At 36.2% G+C, this 17,797-nt stretch overlaps 2 protein-coding genes across 4 annotated transcripts in view; both read left to right on the top strand.

The window, feature by feature from the left end:
* Nucleotides 1-961: 961 nt before the first annotated feature.
* Nucleotides 962-2,677, top strand: LOC126810749 (mucin-3A). Its single transcript, XM_050535986.2, has 2 exons — nt 962-2,140; nt 2,436-2,677. The coding sequence occupies exons 1-2, from the start codon at nt 1,042-1,044 to the stop codon at nt 2,483-2,485; spliced, it is 1,149 nt and encodes a 382-aa protein (XP_050391943.1). The 5' UTR covers nt 962-1,041; the 3' UTR covers nt 2,486-2,677.
* A 1,777-nt stretch (nt 2,678-4,454) lies between these two features.
* LOC126811482 (protein mono-ADP-ribosyltransferase PARP14) overlaps nt 4,455-17,797 on the top strand; it is a 39,337-nt gene continuing 25,994 nt past the window's right edge. For 2 of the 3 annotated variants that reach the window (XM_050537134.2, XM_050537132.2), the window contains exons 1-3: nt 4,455-4,582; nt 13,622-15,107; nt 16,523-16,699. In XM_050537134.2, coding sequence (XP_050393091.2) covers nt 4,577-4,582; nt 13,622-15,107; nt 16,523-16,699 — 1,669 coding nt within the window. In that variant the 5' untranslated portion in view covers nt 4,455-4,576. The remainder of the gene's footprint in view (nt 4,583-13,621; nt 15,108-16,522; nt 16,700-17,797) is intronic. The other variant, XM_050537133.2, reaches the window with a different exon arrangement.

Genomic DNA, 17,797 nt, shown 5'->3' with positions numbered 1-17,797 from the left:
ATTAATCAGCTTATTAATACAGGTTTTGTATAAAACTTTAATCGACTTTAAAGGGCTTATCCCCTGATGATTTATAAATGACAGAACTAAGAAAACTGTTAAAAACACAATATGTCACATTGGTTTAATGAGTATGAAAGACGAGAGCGTGTAACAATATACAGATAATTAGTACTAAAGCCCTATAAACTATTAATTAGTCATTATAATCGATATTGTATTATGACATACATGTACACATGGTAACTATAATACTTGTGTTGGATACCTATACCTATATATCTACATCGAAACCAGTAATTATCATACATAATATTATAACATTGAATCATCTGTTCAATAGAAGTCAGTATAGAATTGGACTTAACAAGTTTTATACAATATTAGGTAAGTATATTTTAAACCTGATCAATTTGACTGAATTCTGCGTATCTTATATATGAGAAAAAATGTGTGTTTCCTTTAAAATCTTATATTTGGTTCAAGCTTTTTTTTATAAAACGTCATTATACCACTTTCACTTTGTTGACATCGCCAATACATTTATTTGGTGTATTTCTTCACGTATATAAATCATGGCATCATAGCAAAGATTTCCGTATATAAGATATAAGATCACAATAAAAACGTGTATGCTCAAGTAGTGGGTTATTTTAGAGACATAATAATTTCCCAATTAATACAATTGTATTAATTGTATATGTTAGATTTATCAAAATTGTCCTGAAAATATTCCATAAAATGCCATACATTTGTTTAGATAAACAGAATACAAATACCAAAAGTAAAAAATAATTGTCCAAACATTTCAGTTTTACTATTTAATTTTTTCAGGAATAAATTATCATGTCTGAATCTGAATATACACAAAATATCCCTTCAACCGATAATTCTGATGCTCATCAGAAGTCCAATGACACCGTTATGGCGGACATCAATATCACTAGCCAACACGAGGACAGTATACCGAACGAGTCGGATACAAATAACTCAAACACACACGGAGACACAGAAACAAAGGAGTCAGCAAACCCGACAGAAATGGCCGAACCAGAAAAGGTTACAGAAGTAAAAGAGACAGACAACTCAACAGAAGTAAAAGAGTCAGAAAACAAGACAGCAGTAACAGAGACAGGCAACCCACCAGAAGTAACAGGGTCAGAAAAAACGACAGAAGTAACAGAGTCAGACAAAACGACAGAAGTAACAGAGTCAGACAAAACGACAGAAGTAACAGAGTCAGAAGACAAGACAGAAGTAACAGAGCACGGTACGGAAGTAACAGAACAAGAAATCGGTACAGAAGTAACTGAAACGGGTCACTCAAAGGAAGTGACAGAATCAATAACCACGACAGAGGTGACAGAGTTGGAAGAAGCATCAGACGTAGCAGAACAAGAAATCACAGCAGTTGTAGCAGAGTCAGAAAATACGACTGGGGTTATAGAAGCAGAAAACACAACAGATGTAATAGAGACAGAAAGGTCAGCAGATGTAATAGAGACAGAAAGGTCAGCAGATGTAATAGAGACAGAAAAGTCAGCAGATGTAATAGAGACAGAAAAGTCAGCAGAAGTAACAGAGACAGAATACACACAAGAAGAACAGGTAACAGAGACAATAAAACACGCCGACGTAACAGAAGCAGAAGACACAGCAGACGTAAGAAAAGAAGAACACACAGTTGAAAGCACAGAGACGGCTAACTCCTCAGAAGCGGTTAACACGGCAGAAGTAAAAGAAGAAACTAACTCGACAGAGGTAAATGAATCAGTTAACTCATCTGAAGATACTGTAGCAGAAAATACAACAGACCCAGTGGTTTCGACTGCACCAACAGAGACAGTAAGCACACCAGAGGTAACGGGTGTTGCGTGTATTCCTGATGCGGAAAACACAGAAGTAACCGAAGAAAAAAACACAGTAAAAGTAACAGAGGTAGAAAACACAAAAGAAACGGATGCAGTAAACGCTACCGTAGATTCCATAAAGGACAAAGAAATAATCAAAGCTGAGGATTACGATGTTGATGTGATACAGACTGCCAAAACAAGTAATCATGTCGAAGAAGTAAATAGTGCACCTAAAATGGAAGTGTCTAATGGAGGAGGTACCGGTGCTACTAAGGGAATATCTAATGGTAAGTAAATATTATCATTCTAGAATATCGTCGCTTGGAAACAATTTAGCAGCTGAATTGCATACTGAGAGAGGTCGAAAGTGCGGTAAAAAAAAATAAATAAAATAAAGCTGCACTGTAGAAAATGATGCATAATATTTTTATAACTAGTCGGATTTAGTGATAACATTTGTTAACATATGGGTAACAAATAGTTTTAAGGCGCGCCCATCTCGCACCACAAACCGTAAGTGACATGTAAATGAAATCTTCCAGAAATTTAATTTTTAATATTTACGATTTCTTTATTTTTAAGGTCAACCGACTATGAGTGAAAAAAAGTCAAGTACGTGTACCATTTTATAGAGCCAGTGAGGAAATGTTATGTCATTGTTTAATATGTTTGCTATCAGATGACCAACGCCATTTTTACAACCGAAAACCCGTCATTTTATTACATACCGAAACCTGCATACAGAAAAAAAAATCGTATAGCAACTTCACACCTTCATTAAAAAATTGAACTAAGTGGAGACTACCGTGTATGAAGTTAATGAATTTGTGTACACCCTTACCAGAAAAAAAGGATGTTGTCCCATGCTATGATATATGTGTGTATTTATTTATTTATGTGTTGATTTATAAATGCGATGTTTTGTATTTTTTTTAATTTTTATATTATATTTCTTAAAAAAATAAACTATATACTTTGATCGACAATTATATATTGGCACTGCTAGTTCAAATAAAAATGAAATAAAATCTTGCATCGTTGGAACATAACGTATGTTGGGGTGGGCGTGGCAACTCTGTTCACCGATTCTTATCATATCTAACTTGATTAAACAGTGAATTGGGGGATCCATATTGCACTAAATACATGTAATTCCCCTTCCAACAAAACCATGCAAACTCTATGACAAATTTCTTATTAAATACTAATTGTCGTGCATTGGAATTATTGTCTCTAACAAAACACAGATCTCTTGAGATTGTTTTTTTTTAAAGTTTTTGAGCCACTAGCTTATTTCCCAAGCCTTTTGATGGACAATTTTAAAGTAGTTTGACGATCACGCCTAGTTACAACAAGCCATTGTTTTGTTCATTGTTTAAGAATAAAGTGTAAGATATATATCAGTGACAGAATATCTGCAATATCACCCTCACGAACGAACGAAAGGACAAAATCTGTATCTGAATTCTCCAAAACTTCAGAACCTATAATATATATATAATGCCATGCCATATGAAAGTTATATTGACAACAAGAAATTAAACCCATTTATTATTCTGAACTTCCAGGGGCGTCAACCGTCATAATGACCATGAACAGATTCTGCCACTTCGTATGATCTACTTTTCGTTGATTTATTGCCCTCGTCTAGTTACTGAAATATTGCTTAACCTTAAGCGCTCTACGATCAGGGGTTTATCCTCTCAAACAAGCCCAAACCGTACCCCTCCCAATGAAAATCACCACAGCTACTACCGCAAAATATCGGTGATTGTGCAACATTTAACAAGTTTCCAAACTTCTATGTAGTAACAATCTGATTAAAACACAGATCCTACTTTGTTTCTATTTTTTTATGGTTCAAAATTTCGTTTTATTTGTACTACACCAGAATCTAGAAGAGTTGTTATATAACATGCGTTCTGGATGGCGTGAGGGATTAGCCAATGAAACCATCTGTTACGGCGACTTCTTGGCGTGCGGTGCACGGAACTGTGTGTAAACACTAGAAACGTCAACGCTGATTGATTAATCAATGTATGAGGTCATAGGGTCAAAAGCCGCTTGTACGATCCTTGACGCGACCTCCCAATACAACTGGTTAGATCTTCATGTGGTGTAGGCCATCAAAAGTAGAAAAAAAACGAAACGAAATATAGATTTGTATTTTAATCAAATTGATGTGGTAAAGTTTGGATGATTTTTTCTTCTAAAGAAAAAAGTAATTTCCGCTACACTGAAAAATCATTATTTCAACATTCATTTTTTTTATATTAGGACCAGGCAAATTAACTTAGCCAGCAATTGAAATTGAAAAGGGTAAAGTAAAGCTGTGCATTTGTCGCGAGGGCATTTTCATTTTTCCACAATAAATGAATTGGTGATTCTATTGGCTTTCCATAAAATGCTCTAGGTCACCAAGACGTCTGACTTTTCCTTACAATGAAGTTGGGTTGAGTTATATTTGGTCTCGGTCACCAAGAGAACCCAGTATTAACGTACGGAGGATTTAGAAAACGGATAATGTATTAAAGGGGTCTTGGGTAATCTAGACTATGCAATAAAATCGTTGCGATGTCTGGCTTTCATACTTTAATTTGGCACGAAGGAAAACGAAAGTAAAAGACAAGTTAGATAAGGACTTTCCACGAAAACGCCTATCAGTAGCAGCTGAAGTACTTAGCAGTATGACAGTGAACATGTTTATTATTGCACCATGAACGATGTATGTAAGTATCAAAAGATAACCTGAATATTTTATATAGTATAAGATTAGTTTTATAACAACCATGTAATAATTAAATATTCGCGATATCGAAACCCAAACACTGAAACAGAAACCCAATTTTGAATAGCATAAATAAGGAAGAACTTCGAGGACAAAGCACATCACAGTTAACACACGGACATTGTTATGATTGTAAGTAATTTAAATATTGAAAGTACTATCATAGTATCAAATCAAGTTTTTGTTGGTAATATGGTAGTTTTACCGGAAATATTTGTTTTAAAAAAAGTCCATTACTCATTATGCGGAAATATTTGAAATAGGAATTCCCAGTCGAGAGCTGACGTCAGTCATATTTTCCAGAGAAAATAAAAGTTCACAGGTAAAACTGGCAGTATATTTATAAATCAGCTAGCAGTTTATATTAAGAAGGAACCTTTTTACAGCAATTTTAGCTACTGGTATTGTTAATAATAGATATTATAATCAGAAGAAAAACTTTTATTATGTCAAAATTGAAAAAAGGAACATAAAACAGATCATCAGCATGATGAAAGCGTTGGACATAAAATTCTTGGAAACTTAAAGGAGCTGAATCGCTGACGCTAATATTTGGGACCTAGGAATTGACCCAAATGGGTCGTAACGCATATGATAATGTAATCTGAGTGTATATAAACTGATTTACATTCAATTGTTTCCGTTTTGACCCTCATTTCAAATCAGTTATAATAAGTCCAGCGAAATACGGCATGAGTCTCAACCGAATGGGAATTTCTAGCGTCTGGTTATTCCAGTCTATTGCGCATGATAAGATATGGCGTCACTGTTTGACAGAATGACGGTAAAATGTTTATTTTGTCTTAAATATTGGATACCAGAAGCCTACTTTTTCCCGGTAAAATCACAACATCAATATTGATTGGAATTGACAAATAATTTGTGTTTTCAATGTGTAAGACTCTGGATGATATTGAGTTAGAGACTTATAGCTACTTTAAGGGGATCACGGTGGCTAAGTGGGTAAGGCGCTGGCTCGCTAGCCTGGAGGTCGGGTGTTCGATCCCTGCATTGGCCGAGAAAGTCCATCCAGATTTTCCGGCGTGGTTCTCCCTTGTCAGTGATGCAGGACGGAGGGGCTGACAAGGACAGCTGTCTAGTCGTTCGGATGGGACGAAAAACCGAGGTCCCGTGTACACATTGGCGTGCACGTAAAAGATCCCTTGACAGTTGGAATTCGATATAAGAGTAGGCCGTAGTGCCGCTGTCCGGGCAAAATTTCCCTCATAGCACACTGTATGGCGTATGCCCGTCTTCATTAGCCCAGTTCGGAGCAAAACAGTAGGACGTTAAACCCCATTTCATTTCATTTCATTTATAGCTACTTTAAACATAAACAGGCATTATGCAAAAGCTAAATCTGCCTATTGAAGGTCTTTCTTTAGGCCTTTTTTACAAACTGTTAATTAGACATTTATTAACATGATAAAACCATAATCAAGCCTTGATGCCGTCGGACAGGTCATATTTTAAGTAGGTTAGGATGATTCGTCCATTTAATGATTTCATTTAAAAATGAATAACCAGTACGGTGGTTACAGTCAGTGCACACGTCTTGTCAAACCTTTAAAGGCTAATATCTTCGCTCAGAATAAAGTAATTTGAATAAAATTTTCAATATATTCATTTTGCATTATCTGTTTTTATACGGCCACATTTTCATGTGGACGTATTATGCCGTCGCCCCTGTCCGTCCGGATGTCTGTCTGTCTGTCTGTCCACAATTTGTTTGTGGACACTCTACAGGTCACAATTCTTATCCGATTTTAACGAAACTTGAAATATAGGTGTATCTCCAAAAGATCTCGGCTGCTTTCGATATTGGCATGTATTTGATCGAAACTTCATGGATTATGGCCCCTGTTTGTACGAAAAATCCCGTTTTTGGCTTATGGACCCTTGAAATGTAAGTTTATAACCCAAAGATCTCTGTTCCTTTCGATCTTCACGCATATTGGACCGTAACTTCCTGAATTATGGCCAGTGATTGTACGAAAAATCGCGTTTTTAGCTTGTGGACCCTATAGAGGTCACAATTTTTATTTGATTTTGTTGAAACTTGAAACATAAGTTTATAACCCCAAGATCTCAGTTCCTTTCGATATTCGCGCATATCGGACCGTAACTTCCTGAATTATGGTCCCTGATTGTACGAAAAATCGCGTTTTTAGCTTGTGGACCCTATAGAGGTCATAATTTTTATCCGATTTAAAAAAACGTATTATTATATCACCGTTACACCCCAAGGACGACTGAGTTCGAATTTCGTGAAAATCGGCCCAAAACTGACAGACAAAATGGCTGCCCCTCGTTCTCAAATAGCTTAAAAATATGGTATATCAAGGTTGTGGACCCTATAGAGGCCACAATTTTTATCCGATTTTGTTGAAACTTGAAATGTAAGTTTATAACCCAAAGTTCTAGGTTCCTTTCGATATGAGCGCATATCGGATCGTAACTTCCTGAATTATGTCCCCTGATTGTACGAAAACTTGCGTTTTTAGCTTGTGGACTCTATACAGGTCATAATTTTTATCCGATTTAAAAAACCGTATTATTATATCACCGTTACACCCTGAGGACGGCTGAGTTCAAATTTCGTGAAAATCGGCCCAAAATTAACAGAGAAAATTGCCGCCTTTCGTTCTCAAATAGCGTAGAAATATGGTATATCAAGGTTGTGAACCCTATAGAGGTCACAATTTTTATCCGATTTTGTTGAAACTTGAAATGTAAGTTTATAACCCAAAGATCTCGGTTCCTGTCGATATTCGCGCATATCGGACCGTAACTTCCTGAATTATGGCCTGATTGTACGAAAAATCGCGTTTTTAGCTTGTGGACTCTATAGAGGTCATAATTTTTATCCAATTTAAAAAAACGTATTATTATATCACCGTTACACCCTAAGGATGACTGAGTTAAAATGTCTTTGTGTAAATCAGCCTAAAATTAACAGACAAAATGGCCGCCCTTCGTTCTCAAATAGCGTAAAAATATGGTATATCAAGGTTGTGGACCCTATAGAGGTCACAATTTTTATACGCACACATTTTCATGTGGACGTATTATGCCGTCGCCCCTGTCCGTCTGGACGTCCATCCGTCCACAATTGTTTGTGGACTCTCTACAGGTCACAATTCTTATCCGATTTCGACGAAACTTGAAATATAGGTTTATCCCCAAAAGATCTCGGCTGCTTTCGATATTGGCATGTATCGGATCGAAACTTCATGGATTATGGCCCCTGTTTGTACGAAAAATCACATTTTTAGCTTGTGGACCCTATAGAGGTCACAATTTTTATCCGATTTTGTTGAAACTTGAAATGTAAGTTTATAACCCAAAGATCTCAGTTCCTTTCGATATTTGCGCATATCGGACAGTAACTTCCTGAATTATGGCCCCTAATTGTACGAAAAATCACGTTTTTAGCTTGTGGACCCTATAGAAGTCATAATTTTTATCCGATTTAAAAAACCGTTCTATTATATCACCGTTACACCCTAAGGATGACTGAGTTTGAATTTCGTGAAAATCAGCCCAAAATTGACAGACAAAATGGCCGCCATTCGTTCCCAAATAGCTAGAGAATATGGTATATCAAGGTTGTGGACCCTATAGGGGTCACAATTTTTATCCTGAATTATGGCCCCTGATTGTACGAAAAATCGTGTTTTTAGCTTGTGGACCCTATAGAAGTCAGAATTTTTATCCGATTTAAAAAACCGTTCTATTATATCACCGTTACACCCTAAGGATGACTGAGTTCGAATTTCGTGAAAATCGGCCCAAAATTGACAGACAAAATGGCCGCCATTCGTTCCCAAATAGCGTAAGAATATGGTATATCAAGGTTGTGGACCCTATAGGGGTCACAATTTTTATCCGATTTTGTTGAAACTTGAAATGTAAGTTTATAACCCAAAGATCTCGGTTACTTTCGATATTCGTGCATATCGGACAGTAACTTCCTGAATTATGACCCCTGATTGTACGAAAAATCACGTTTTTAGCTTGTGGACCCTATAGAGGTCATAATTTTTATCCGATTTAAAATAACGTATTATTATATCACCGTTACACCCTAAGGTCGACTGAGTTTGAATTTCGTGAAAATCGGCCCAAAATTGACAGACAAAATGGCCGCCGTTCGTTCTGGAATAGCATAAGAATATGTTATATCAAGGTTGTGGACCCTATAGAGGTCACAATTTTTATCCGATTTTGTTGAAACTTGAAATGTAAGTTTATAACCCAAAGATCTTGGTTCCTTTCGATATTCGCACATATCGGACCGTAACTTCCTGAATTATGGCCCCTGATTGTACGAAAAATTGCGTTTTTAGCTTGTGGATCCTATAGAGGTCATAATTTTTATCCAATTTAAAAAAACGTATTATTATATCACCGTTACACCCTGAGGACGACTGAGTTCGAATTTCGTGAAAATCGGCCCAAAATAAACAGACAAAATGGCTGCCGTTCGTTCAGTTCCTTTCGATATACATGTATGCGCATATCGAATTGTAATTTCCTGAATTATGGCCCTTGATTGTAGGAAAAATCACTTTCTTGTTAGCTTGTTCTCTATCCATCTCTCGAAAATGTGGGCGTATCCTGCCTGGCAGCTGCTGGTTATCTGATTTTGTTGAAACTTGAAATGTAAGTTTATAACACAAAGATCTCGGTTCCTTTCGATCTTTGCGCATATCGAATTGTAATTTCCTGAATTATGGCCCTTGATTGTAGGAAAAATCACTTTCTTTTTAGCTTGTTCTCTATCGATCTCTTGAAAATGTGGGCATATACTGCCTGGCAGCCGCTGGTAATGTTGTGGTGTCAGGTGAAAATGTCGGATTGTCGTGGTGTTGGGTTAAAATTTTGTGATGTCGAGTTGTCAGGTTGTCGCCTTATGAAAGGCGACATCACGACATGATATCAATTAGCCACCATAATTCCCCGGTTGTACGTGACAAGGAGTAGGGTCACCTGTCCAACCTTGTGGATGTTCTCCGGGTCCTCCAGTTTTCTCCCACTGCTAAAGGCCCCTACGCACATGCTAATTATTGGAATAAAATTGAACCATATGTTAGTCCTGAAATGACCTAGTTTGTGGCGAGTAGACGTTAAACCCTATTTCTCTTTCTCAACATTTGAGAGGTACACCTCACACTTGACGAAAAACTTGTGATGTGTGAATGTATTTCCATGCTATAAAGCTTTGGGGCAGAGTAACCGTAAACACAGGTGTTTTTTTCTTGGCCTTACATCAATACCTTGACTATGTTCATTTGATTGTTCAATGCTTTATAAATTGAAATGAAATGGGGTTTAAACGACTTGTTTTTCTTCACCAACTGGGATAGTGAGGGAAATTTTGCATGAACAGGGGCACAATGGCCCAGGCTTATTTTCTTGTACGTGTACAGCAGTGTGTCCACAGGAATTTTTTTTGTCCCATTCGAATGACTAGACATTGTCCTTGCCAGACTATTCGGCCTGCACCATTGACAGGGATCGAATCCAAAACCTCCTAGTAAGTGAGCATGTACCTTTATTACTCACTGAACCAACCCGACTTCCTGCTTTATAAAATAGTAAATGTGCAAGTTAATAAGTGTCATCTGTTTATTTTGTGATTGAGGCCTCACTGTTAGCTTATTACTTCCCTCCAATCTGTTCACTGCATATATAGAGGATACTGCCACATCTCCATAATGATGTCGATAATAATCTTTGAGAGGCATTTAGTAACTGGATAGAGCAATAAACTATAATATGAAAATGTGGCAGTATCCTCTATCAATGCAGTAAACAGATTGGAAGGAAAATTTGTAAAGACTTAACCTTACTTTCCTGATGTGATGCAGAGGCAACAACATCATTCCCAAAGGTCTGCGCTTTTCACCTCCTTTGATCTTGTTGTCCTGTGTGGTTTCAGGAATTGTTTTTATAATTTTCTGTATAAATTAGCCTCATAATTTTTGTATTACACTATTAGCTTGACAACGTTGAGAGAATACTCCTCGAAACATCGCCCAAATAAATAAGTAGCTGTTTTTCCATAAGTGTGTGTTATAGTTTATTCCAGAGGTTAGTTAGTGCCCTAGATGAAACTTAAAGTGCACATAAGGTCATCATATGAAATTTTCGGTACTTGTAGCCAGTGGTTACTATATACACTTTACTGCAAGTTCACACCAATCTGATTAAGTGCTGTATCATAAGGCCTGTCATTCAGTCAACTGGCGTGGTTTCGAATCCCCGGATGTATGTGACAAGGAGTAGGGTCGCATGTCCAACCACATGGGTTTTCTCCGGGTCCTCCGGTTTCCTCCCACTGATAAAGACCCCTACACGCAAGCGAATTATTGAAATAAAATTAAACCATATGTTAGTCCCGAAATGACCTAGTTAAACCCCCATTTCTCTCTCTCTCCAATCTGATTAAAATTAAATCAGTCATCTTCACTCACAGTCGCAAATATAGACCATTGGTCGCCAGTGACCGAATGCATATTCGGAATGTTTATTCCTTAATTACCTATATACAGCCGGCCTGACTGATTCCTTAATCCCCTACTTACCGGTAAATAAAACAATTGACTACAGAATAATTTGTTTTGTAATTTATTTTAATCAAAGATCCAATTTAGAATTTGTTTTATAATACCATAACAAAGACAGTTGTTGTGTCCTTTTGATCAGAATAAATTGGAGTAAGCCAACAGTAACCTGTACAATAATTCGCTTTCAACGAAGACAACAAGATGAGTGTAAAATTGTTATCGACGGCACTATGAACATCTATGAAGTCAAGAGATAATTAAATGTCAGCTTTTATGAAATGAAATGGTTTCGTGGTGGTACTTCTGGATGTGATTGACAAAGTAACTGCATTGAATCGTCTTCGTCTCTGGTCGCAGCACACCAATAGAGATGATTCATAATACTTTGAATCTAGAGACTGATGCTGCCACAGTGTTTTTCTTTTCCAAGTGCCATCAATTTTGTTTTCAAACCTGGAAGAAACCGTTATAATCATAATGGTTTTTTAAATTAACATTTATTTTAGAAATTTCTTCGTTCCAACAACTTTCCAAGATATGTGGTCGTATATTGCCAACGCCCCTGACCGTCCGTCATCCACAATTTTTTTAACGTTCTACAGGCTACATTTTTCAACTAATTGTCTTGAATTTAATATATGTTGTTTACATCAGTGGGATGAAGAAGCCTATTTAATTTCAATAATTTCTGTTAATTTCTTCTGGAGTTATGGTCCTTGTTTACTTTGTTGAACCTTGTGAACACTCTTAACGACTAAAGTTATCGTCCGATCTGTATGAAATTTGTGTGCATCATTTGAATTAGTGAAACGAAGAAGCCTATCGAATTTCATCAATTTCCGTTAATTACGTTTGGAGGTATGGCCCTTGTTTTACTTTGTATAACCTAGTGAACGTTCGAATGCCAAAAGTTATTATCCGATCTGTATGGAATTTATATATCGAATTCCAACTGCCAAGGGATCTTTTACGTGCATGCCAATATGTACACGGGACCTCGGTTTTTCGTCCCATCCAAACCACTAGTCAGCTGTCCTTGTCAGGCCCCCTGTCCTGCATCACTGACAAGGGGAAACCACGCCGGAAAATCTGGATAAATCTGCATTGGCCGAGAGGTAAATGGGGTTTAAAGTCCACTTGACACAGACTAGGTCATTTCGGGACTAACATATTGTTTAATTTTATTTCAATAAAACGCTTGCGCGTAGGGGTCTTTAGTATTGGGAGGAAACCGGAGGACCCGGAGAAAACCCACGAGTTTGGACAGGCAACCATACCAGTTGACTCAATGACAGGCATTATGATACAGCGCGCACATGCTAATCATTCGGCCATAGAACACCCCTGTCTTTTATAACGTGAACAGCTAAATCCATAATATGAAAAGTTTCGTATACTAAACGTTAGCATGGGGCAGAACTTTATAAAAACCAAACAAATTCTAATGGTTTTCTGATAATTACTTAATGAGTTGTTACTCTTAATCAGATTTTAGTGTATTATAAATGTAAAGAATACATTTTCATTATTCAGTTTCCTTGTATGTATAATATATGTGTATGTTTGTTTTGACTATTCTCATTTAAGGGCAGAATTGTAAACAGGCTGCAAAGCCTAATTTTTCACCCTTTTTGAAAATAAAGAACTTATTATTATTATTATTATTATTAAAAAAGTAAAAATATGCGACAACTCTTGTTGACTGCCCAGACGATTTAGCAGCTATGGGTGTATATTGCTTTGCCCGGCAACCTATCTTATCAATTTCCGATAATTACTACTAGAGTTATGGCCCTTGATCACTTTCAAAATTCTAGAGACCAATTGACCTTAAATTTATACACAGTGCTTATGGTGAAAAATTTCCGATAATTTCTTTTAGAGTTATGGCTCATGATCACTTTGAAAATCTTGTTCGCGTTCCAGAGGCCAAAATAATCATCCGATTGTCTTTGAATTTAAATGGTCATGAGACAAAGAAGCCCATTGATTTCAGCAATTTACAATGATTACTACTAGACTTATGGCCCTTGATCACTTTGAAAAAAATTTACACAGCCTTTAAGTTCTTCATCACCGACAAAAGAAAAAAAATATGCGACTGCTTGTGGATTGCTCGGACGACTTAGCTGCTATGAGCTTATGCTTCTTTGTCTGGCAACCTATCTTTCAAATTTGATGCGAAGCATTCGTCTCAAGACCACATTGATTTTCACTGTTCACCGTTCACCACTTGACAATGTGGGCATTTCTTGCATGGCAACTACTTGTTTATCCTAGAAAGAATTGCAATTTAGCAATCTATATGGACAACTATATTGAACGTTTATTTGTCTCCCATTAAAATAATTCATTTAACCCATCAGATGATATAGTTCTCATTGTCAAATTTTATATTTTTAAATCAGCAGGATGAAAGTGAAGACCAACCTGATGAAACCTTAAATGGTAATTTGCCCATAGTAGATAGACATTCAAATCTTGTATCTGCTACATATATTCAAGAAGAAAATTTGGAACCTTTTCCTGACTTGAGTTACTTGGAACCAGCTGTTGTACCTGATATAACGGAAAACCTGATCACCGATATTGACAGCTGGAAAGAGGAAGTTAATCAGGAACTAGTCAGAAAAAAACAACTATCAACAATACACAAATATCCACAGACAATAAAGATGGATGGACACAGTGGACAAGAAAATTTATGCTCTTGTGAAGGGAGTATAAAACAGCATGGACGTGGGTCACCAGATAATACTATGAACCCCCAAAATGCCAAGGCAAATACTGATGATAGCCAAAGTCATGATGATGAAGAAACTTACCACTCATTGCCAAGTGATGATGATGATGATGATTGCCATAACCATAGTTTAAGAAGTACAGACAATGGTATAAATATAGATGGTGAAAAAATACGGAACAAGGATGATGATGATGATGACAATGGTGATGATCGTAGTATGAGAGATACAGACAATGGTATAAATATAGGTGGTGAAAAAATATGCAACAATGATGATGATGATGATGATGATGATGATGATGATGATAATGATGATGATATTGTAATAACCACTATTCATAAGGATAGAGGTAATAGCAGTACTTGTAGTAAGGGCGATGATGATCCCAGTACAAATAAAAATGGTTTAGATCATGAATTGAATAATTGCCACACAGAAGACAAGTATCAAAGTCATGATAAGACTACCTCTAAACAGTCACTTAATACACCTGCTACTGGACAATTACCTAACAGACCTGTTACTGAACTACCACCTTGCAGACCTGTTACTGAACAATCACCTAACAGACCTAATACTGCACCATCACCTAATAGACCTGATACTGCACCTGTTACTGAACTATCAGCTAATAGATTTAAACATGGAGAATACATACCTGCTACACCATACCCACCGATGGCACGACCTGTCAATCCTAACTTGAGTCCATGGCCATTCACTGGAACTCCGTATCAGTTTCCTTATCCTCGATATGAACCTATGTATAATATGCCATCACATTACAATTCTAATATGACACCTTGTCCTAATAACCGGTATCAGTCTGGATATGGATCTATGAATTCAGTATCAGATGCCTCTCCAGTCAGTACAAAAGTAGCAGGTTATAAACAACCTCCATGGGATATAACAACATCTACATCTGGTAATACACCAATAGAACAACCAGACAAAATACAACAACCTACATCTGATATATCAACATCTCAATCTGGTAATACACCAAAAGAACAACCAGACAAAATACAACAACTAGATACTCCCAATAAACAGTTGACATCTGCTGTTGATTCAAGTTCAACAAAATGTCCCCCTGCCAACAATTTATCAAGCTTGGCAGAAAATACAATCAAATCTGATGAAGGTAAGTAGTGAATAATTACTGTTTCTATAGCCCCTGAACACTTTGAAGAAGCGTTTTGATTTTTAACAATTTCTGATAATTACTTCCAGATTTATGGCCCTTGATCACTTTGAAATATCTTGTGCATGCTGTACAAGCTAAAGTTATGATCCGATTGACTTAAAACTTGTGCACATTGTTTATGGTCATGAGACGAAGAAACCTATTGATTTTTAGTGATGAATATTTTAACATTAATTGTCTGTAGAAATTTTAACTCCTTATTTCAAAATGTTGCTTACCTTTGAGCCTAAGAGAAGAAACAAATGTTCTTTTACCTACAGATCTGCGTAATTAGTCTAGTCTGATGCTCAGTTTATACCTAACCTAGACATTCAAATGGATTGTAACATAGATAGAGTGCCCCATGCAACCAAAATTTTCCCTACTGAAAGTTGAACTCAACACGGCGAATGTGCACGCTTCAGTGGCTTGTCTCTAAGTGATTTCTGGCTAGTCACGCGCTGCGATAAAACTCAGCAAATGAGTCTATAAATAGCCATCGCATGTGAAATTCTCTATTGTTGACGATTAGGGATAGGAGAAATAATTAGCTTTTTGGTTATTACAGCAGCTTTAGAAATTACGTTGAGTTTATTATTTAAATTGCTTTATCTTTAACTATACCGTTAGGATCGTCATTTTTTGATTTAGTACAAATAATATCTCTGAAACACTTGGGTTAGGCAAGAACATGATACTAGCAGTAGTTTCATTTTACTTTTACAAGGTTCTTAAAACAATTGTTGAGTTGCCTGACGTGCGTGTTTCTAAATTCAATTTCTTGTTCCAGCTTTCTGTTATATGTCATAAAAAAGTAGTCTTGATTATCTTAGCCTGTCAATCAGATGGAGAATGGTCGGTTGACTTGTTAAGCGAGACTAATTTCAAAACAAGGGCATGTAACCTATTTTTTACTCAAAAGTGCCCAGATGTTATGGCTGACACTTGTAACCATTTTTCAGTATATTATTTATTGATGGTTAATTAAGTATAACATAACCATTTATTTAGTGACTATAAATGTGTGAAACTGATTTAAGGCTTGGTATATATATAAATGTTGTGGTGTAATTGTCGAGATATTTGGAGATATTTATTTATGGTAGGGCACCCTAACATAGGGTAGTTGTTTTGAAGTACCAGAATATAAATTGAAATGCTTTATGATAATTACTCTGATTTTAAGTCTGTCCACCATATTAGAAGATGCACTGTGTCAGGTAGACTGCATAGTGCATACACATAAGGCCTATTAGATATACTTTGTGTTGATTAATGTTTTAGACTTAAAGGACAAAATAATGTATTTTCTTATTACCACTTGAGCAAGATTTTGTAGGAATGTTGACTACCTCCTAATAAATATTTTGTAGATTGTAATGAAGATAAATGTAAAGTTGTGCTGGTAGAAATAGTTAATGATGATGATACTCTAACTACGGATGCTGTTAGATTAAATCTTGAAAATAAAAAGAAAGGTGGTCCAATACTGGAGGTGAAACATAATAGAAAAACAAACAGTTTTCTAGTTGTCTTTGAAAAGCAAAAAGGTAAGTGGAGATTTTGTATAAAATCTTTGAATACTATAGAAAATGAAAGTGGGAACGGCAACCCTCCCTTAAAAATGTAGCAGAGGCCGGACAGGCTGGTAGATCTGAGTAACCGCTGGATCAAATGAGTTGATGTTAAGATGACTAGACCTCTTTTTTTTTTTACCTCAAAAAACATCATTGTCGATGTCCTTGGGTGTTAGTAGGATGGCAATCCATCTTTGTTAAACATTTTACATCTATCGATATAGCCATAATTTTTGTTCCACTGTTGACTCAGTAAGCAAAAATTTTAACTAAATTTAGTAAAGTGGTATAGAGCTTGTCAAATAAAACATCAGATAAACCTTATTCAATACTTTGTTTTGACCGAAATCATAGAAGTTTAGCTCATTTAAGACACTAATAAGCATGCACATGTCACAATGAGGTAAATTAAAACCAGTGTCATGTCAGTTAGGACATGTAACATGATTTTTTTATTAAGATGTTATAACTTTGATCGATGGAACCTCCACAGATCCTCTGTTGATTCACTATGTGTATGTTATATTTTGCCTGTAAAGTTATGTTTCTTTGTATATTTGTCATCTAAGCTTCAACTACAAGGATACTTGCGAACTAAACTTATTAAAACCTTTAAAAAGTTTTATGGGCGTCATTTTGACTTGATTGGTAAATATAACATGTCTCTCTCTGCTATTATTCTAGATATATTTAATTGACGCGTATACAATCTCCCTGATAATGTCTGTCTACTACATCGTTAACACTGTTCATCATGTGCATTTTGCATACCGATAGTTCATTGGCCAATCACGCTATTTTACCGAGATTTCGCCTAATAGTTTGGATGCAGCTATGGCGGGTGTGGCGCCAGGCAGGGTAAGCTTACTCTTCCGGACACCTGTTTGTCATGTATTTTGTACACGGTGAACAGTCCATATGCTGATTACACTATTTTGCCTTATTACACTAATTTGCCTATACCGTTTTTTTAGGACTTCGAATTTTGTCTAATGGTTTGGATTGTTCGTACTTGGTTTTATTTTATTTTTATGACATGGTTACAAAAAATAATTTTGATACACAATCCTC

This window comes from Patella vulgata, chromosome 2 (genome assembly GCF_932274485.2).
Source record: "Patella vulgata chromosome 2, xgPatVulg1.2, whole genome shotgun sequence".
In the NCBI taxonomy this organism is placed as follows: Eukaryota; Metazoa; Mollusca; class Gastropoda; family Patellidae; genus Patella; species Patella vulgata.
This window is presented reverse-complemented; position numbering and strand designations above follow the sequence as displayed.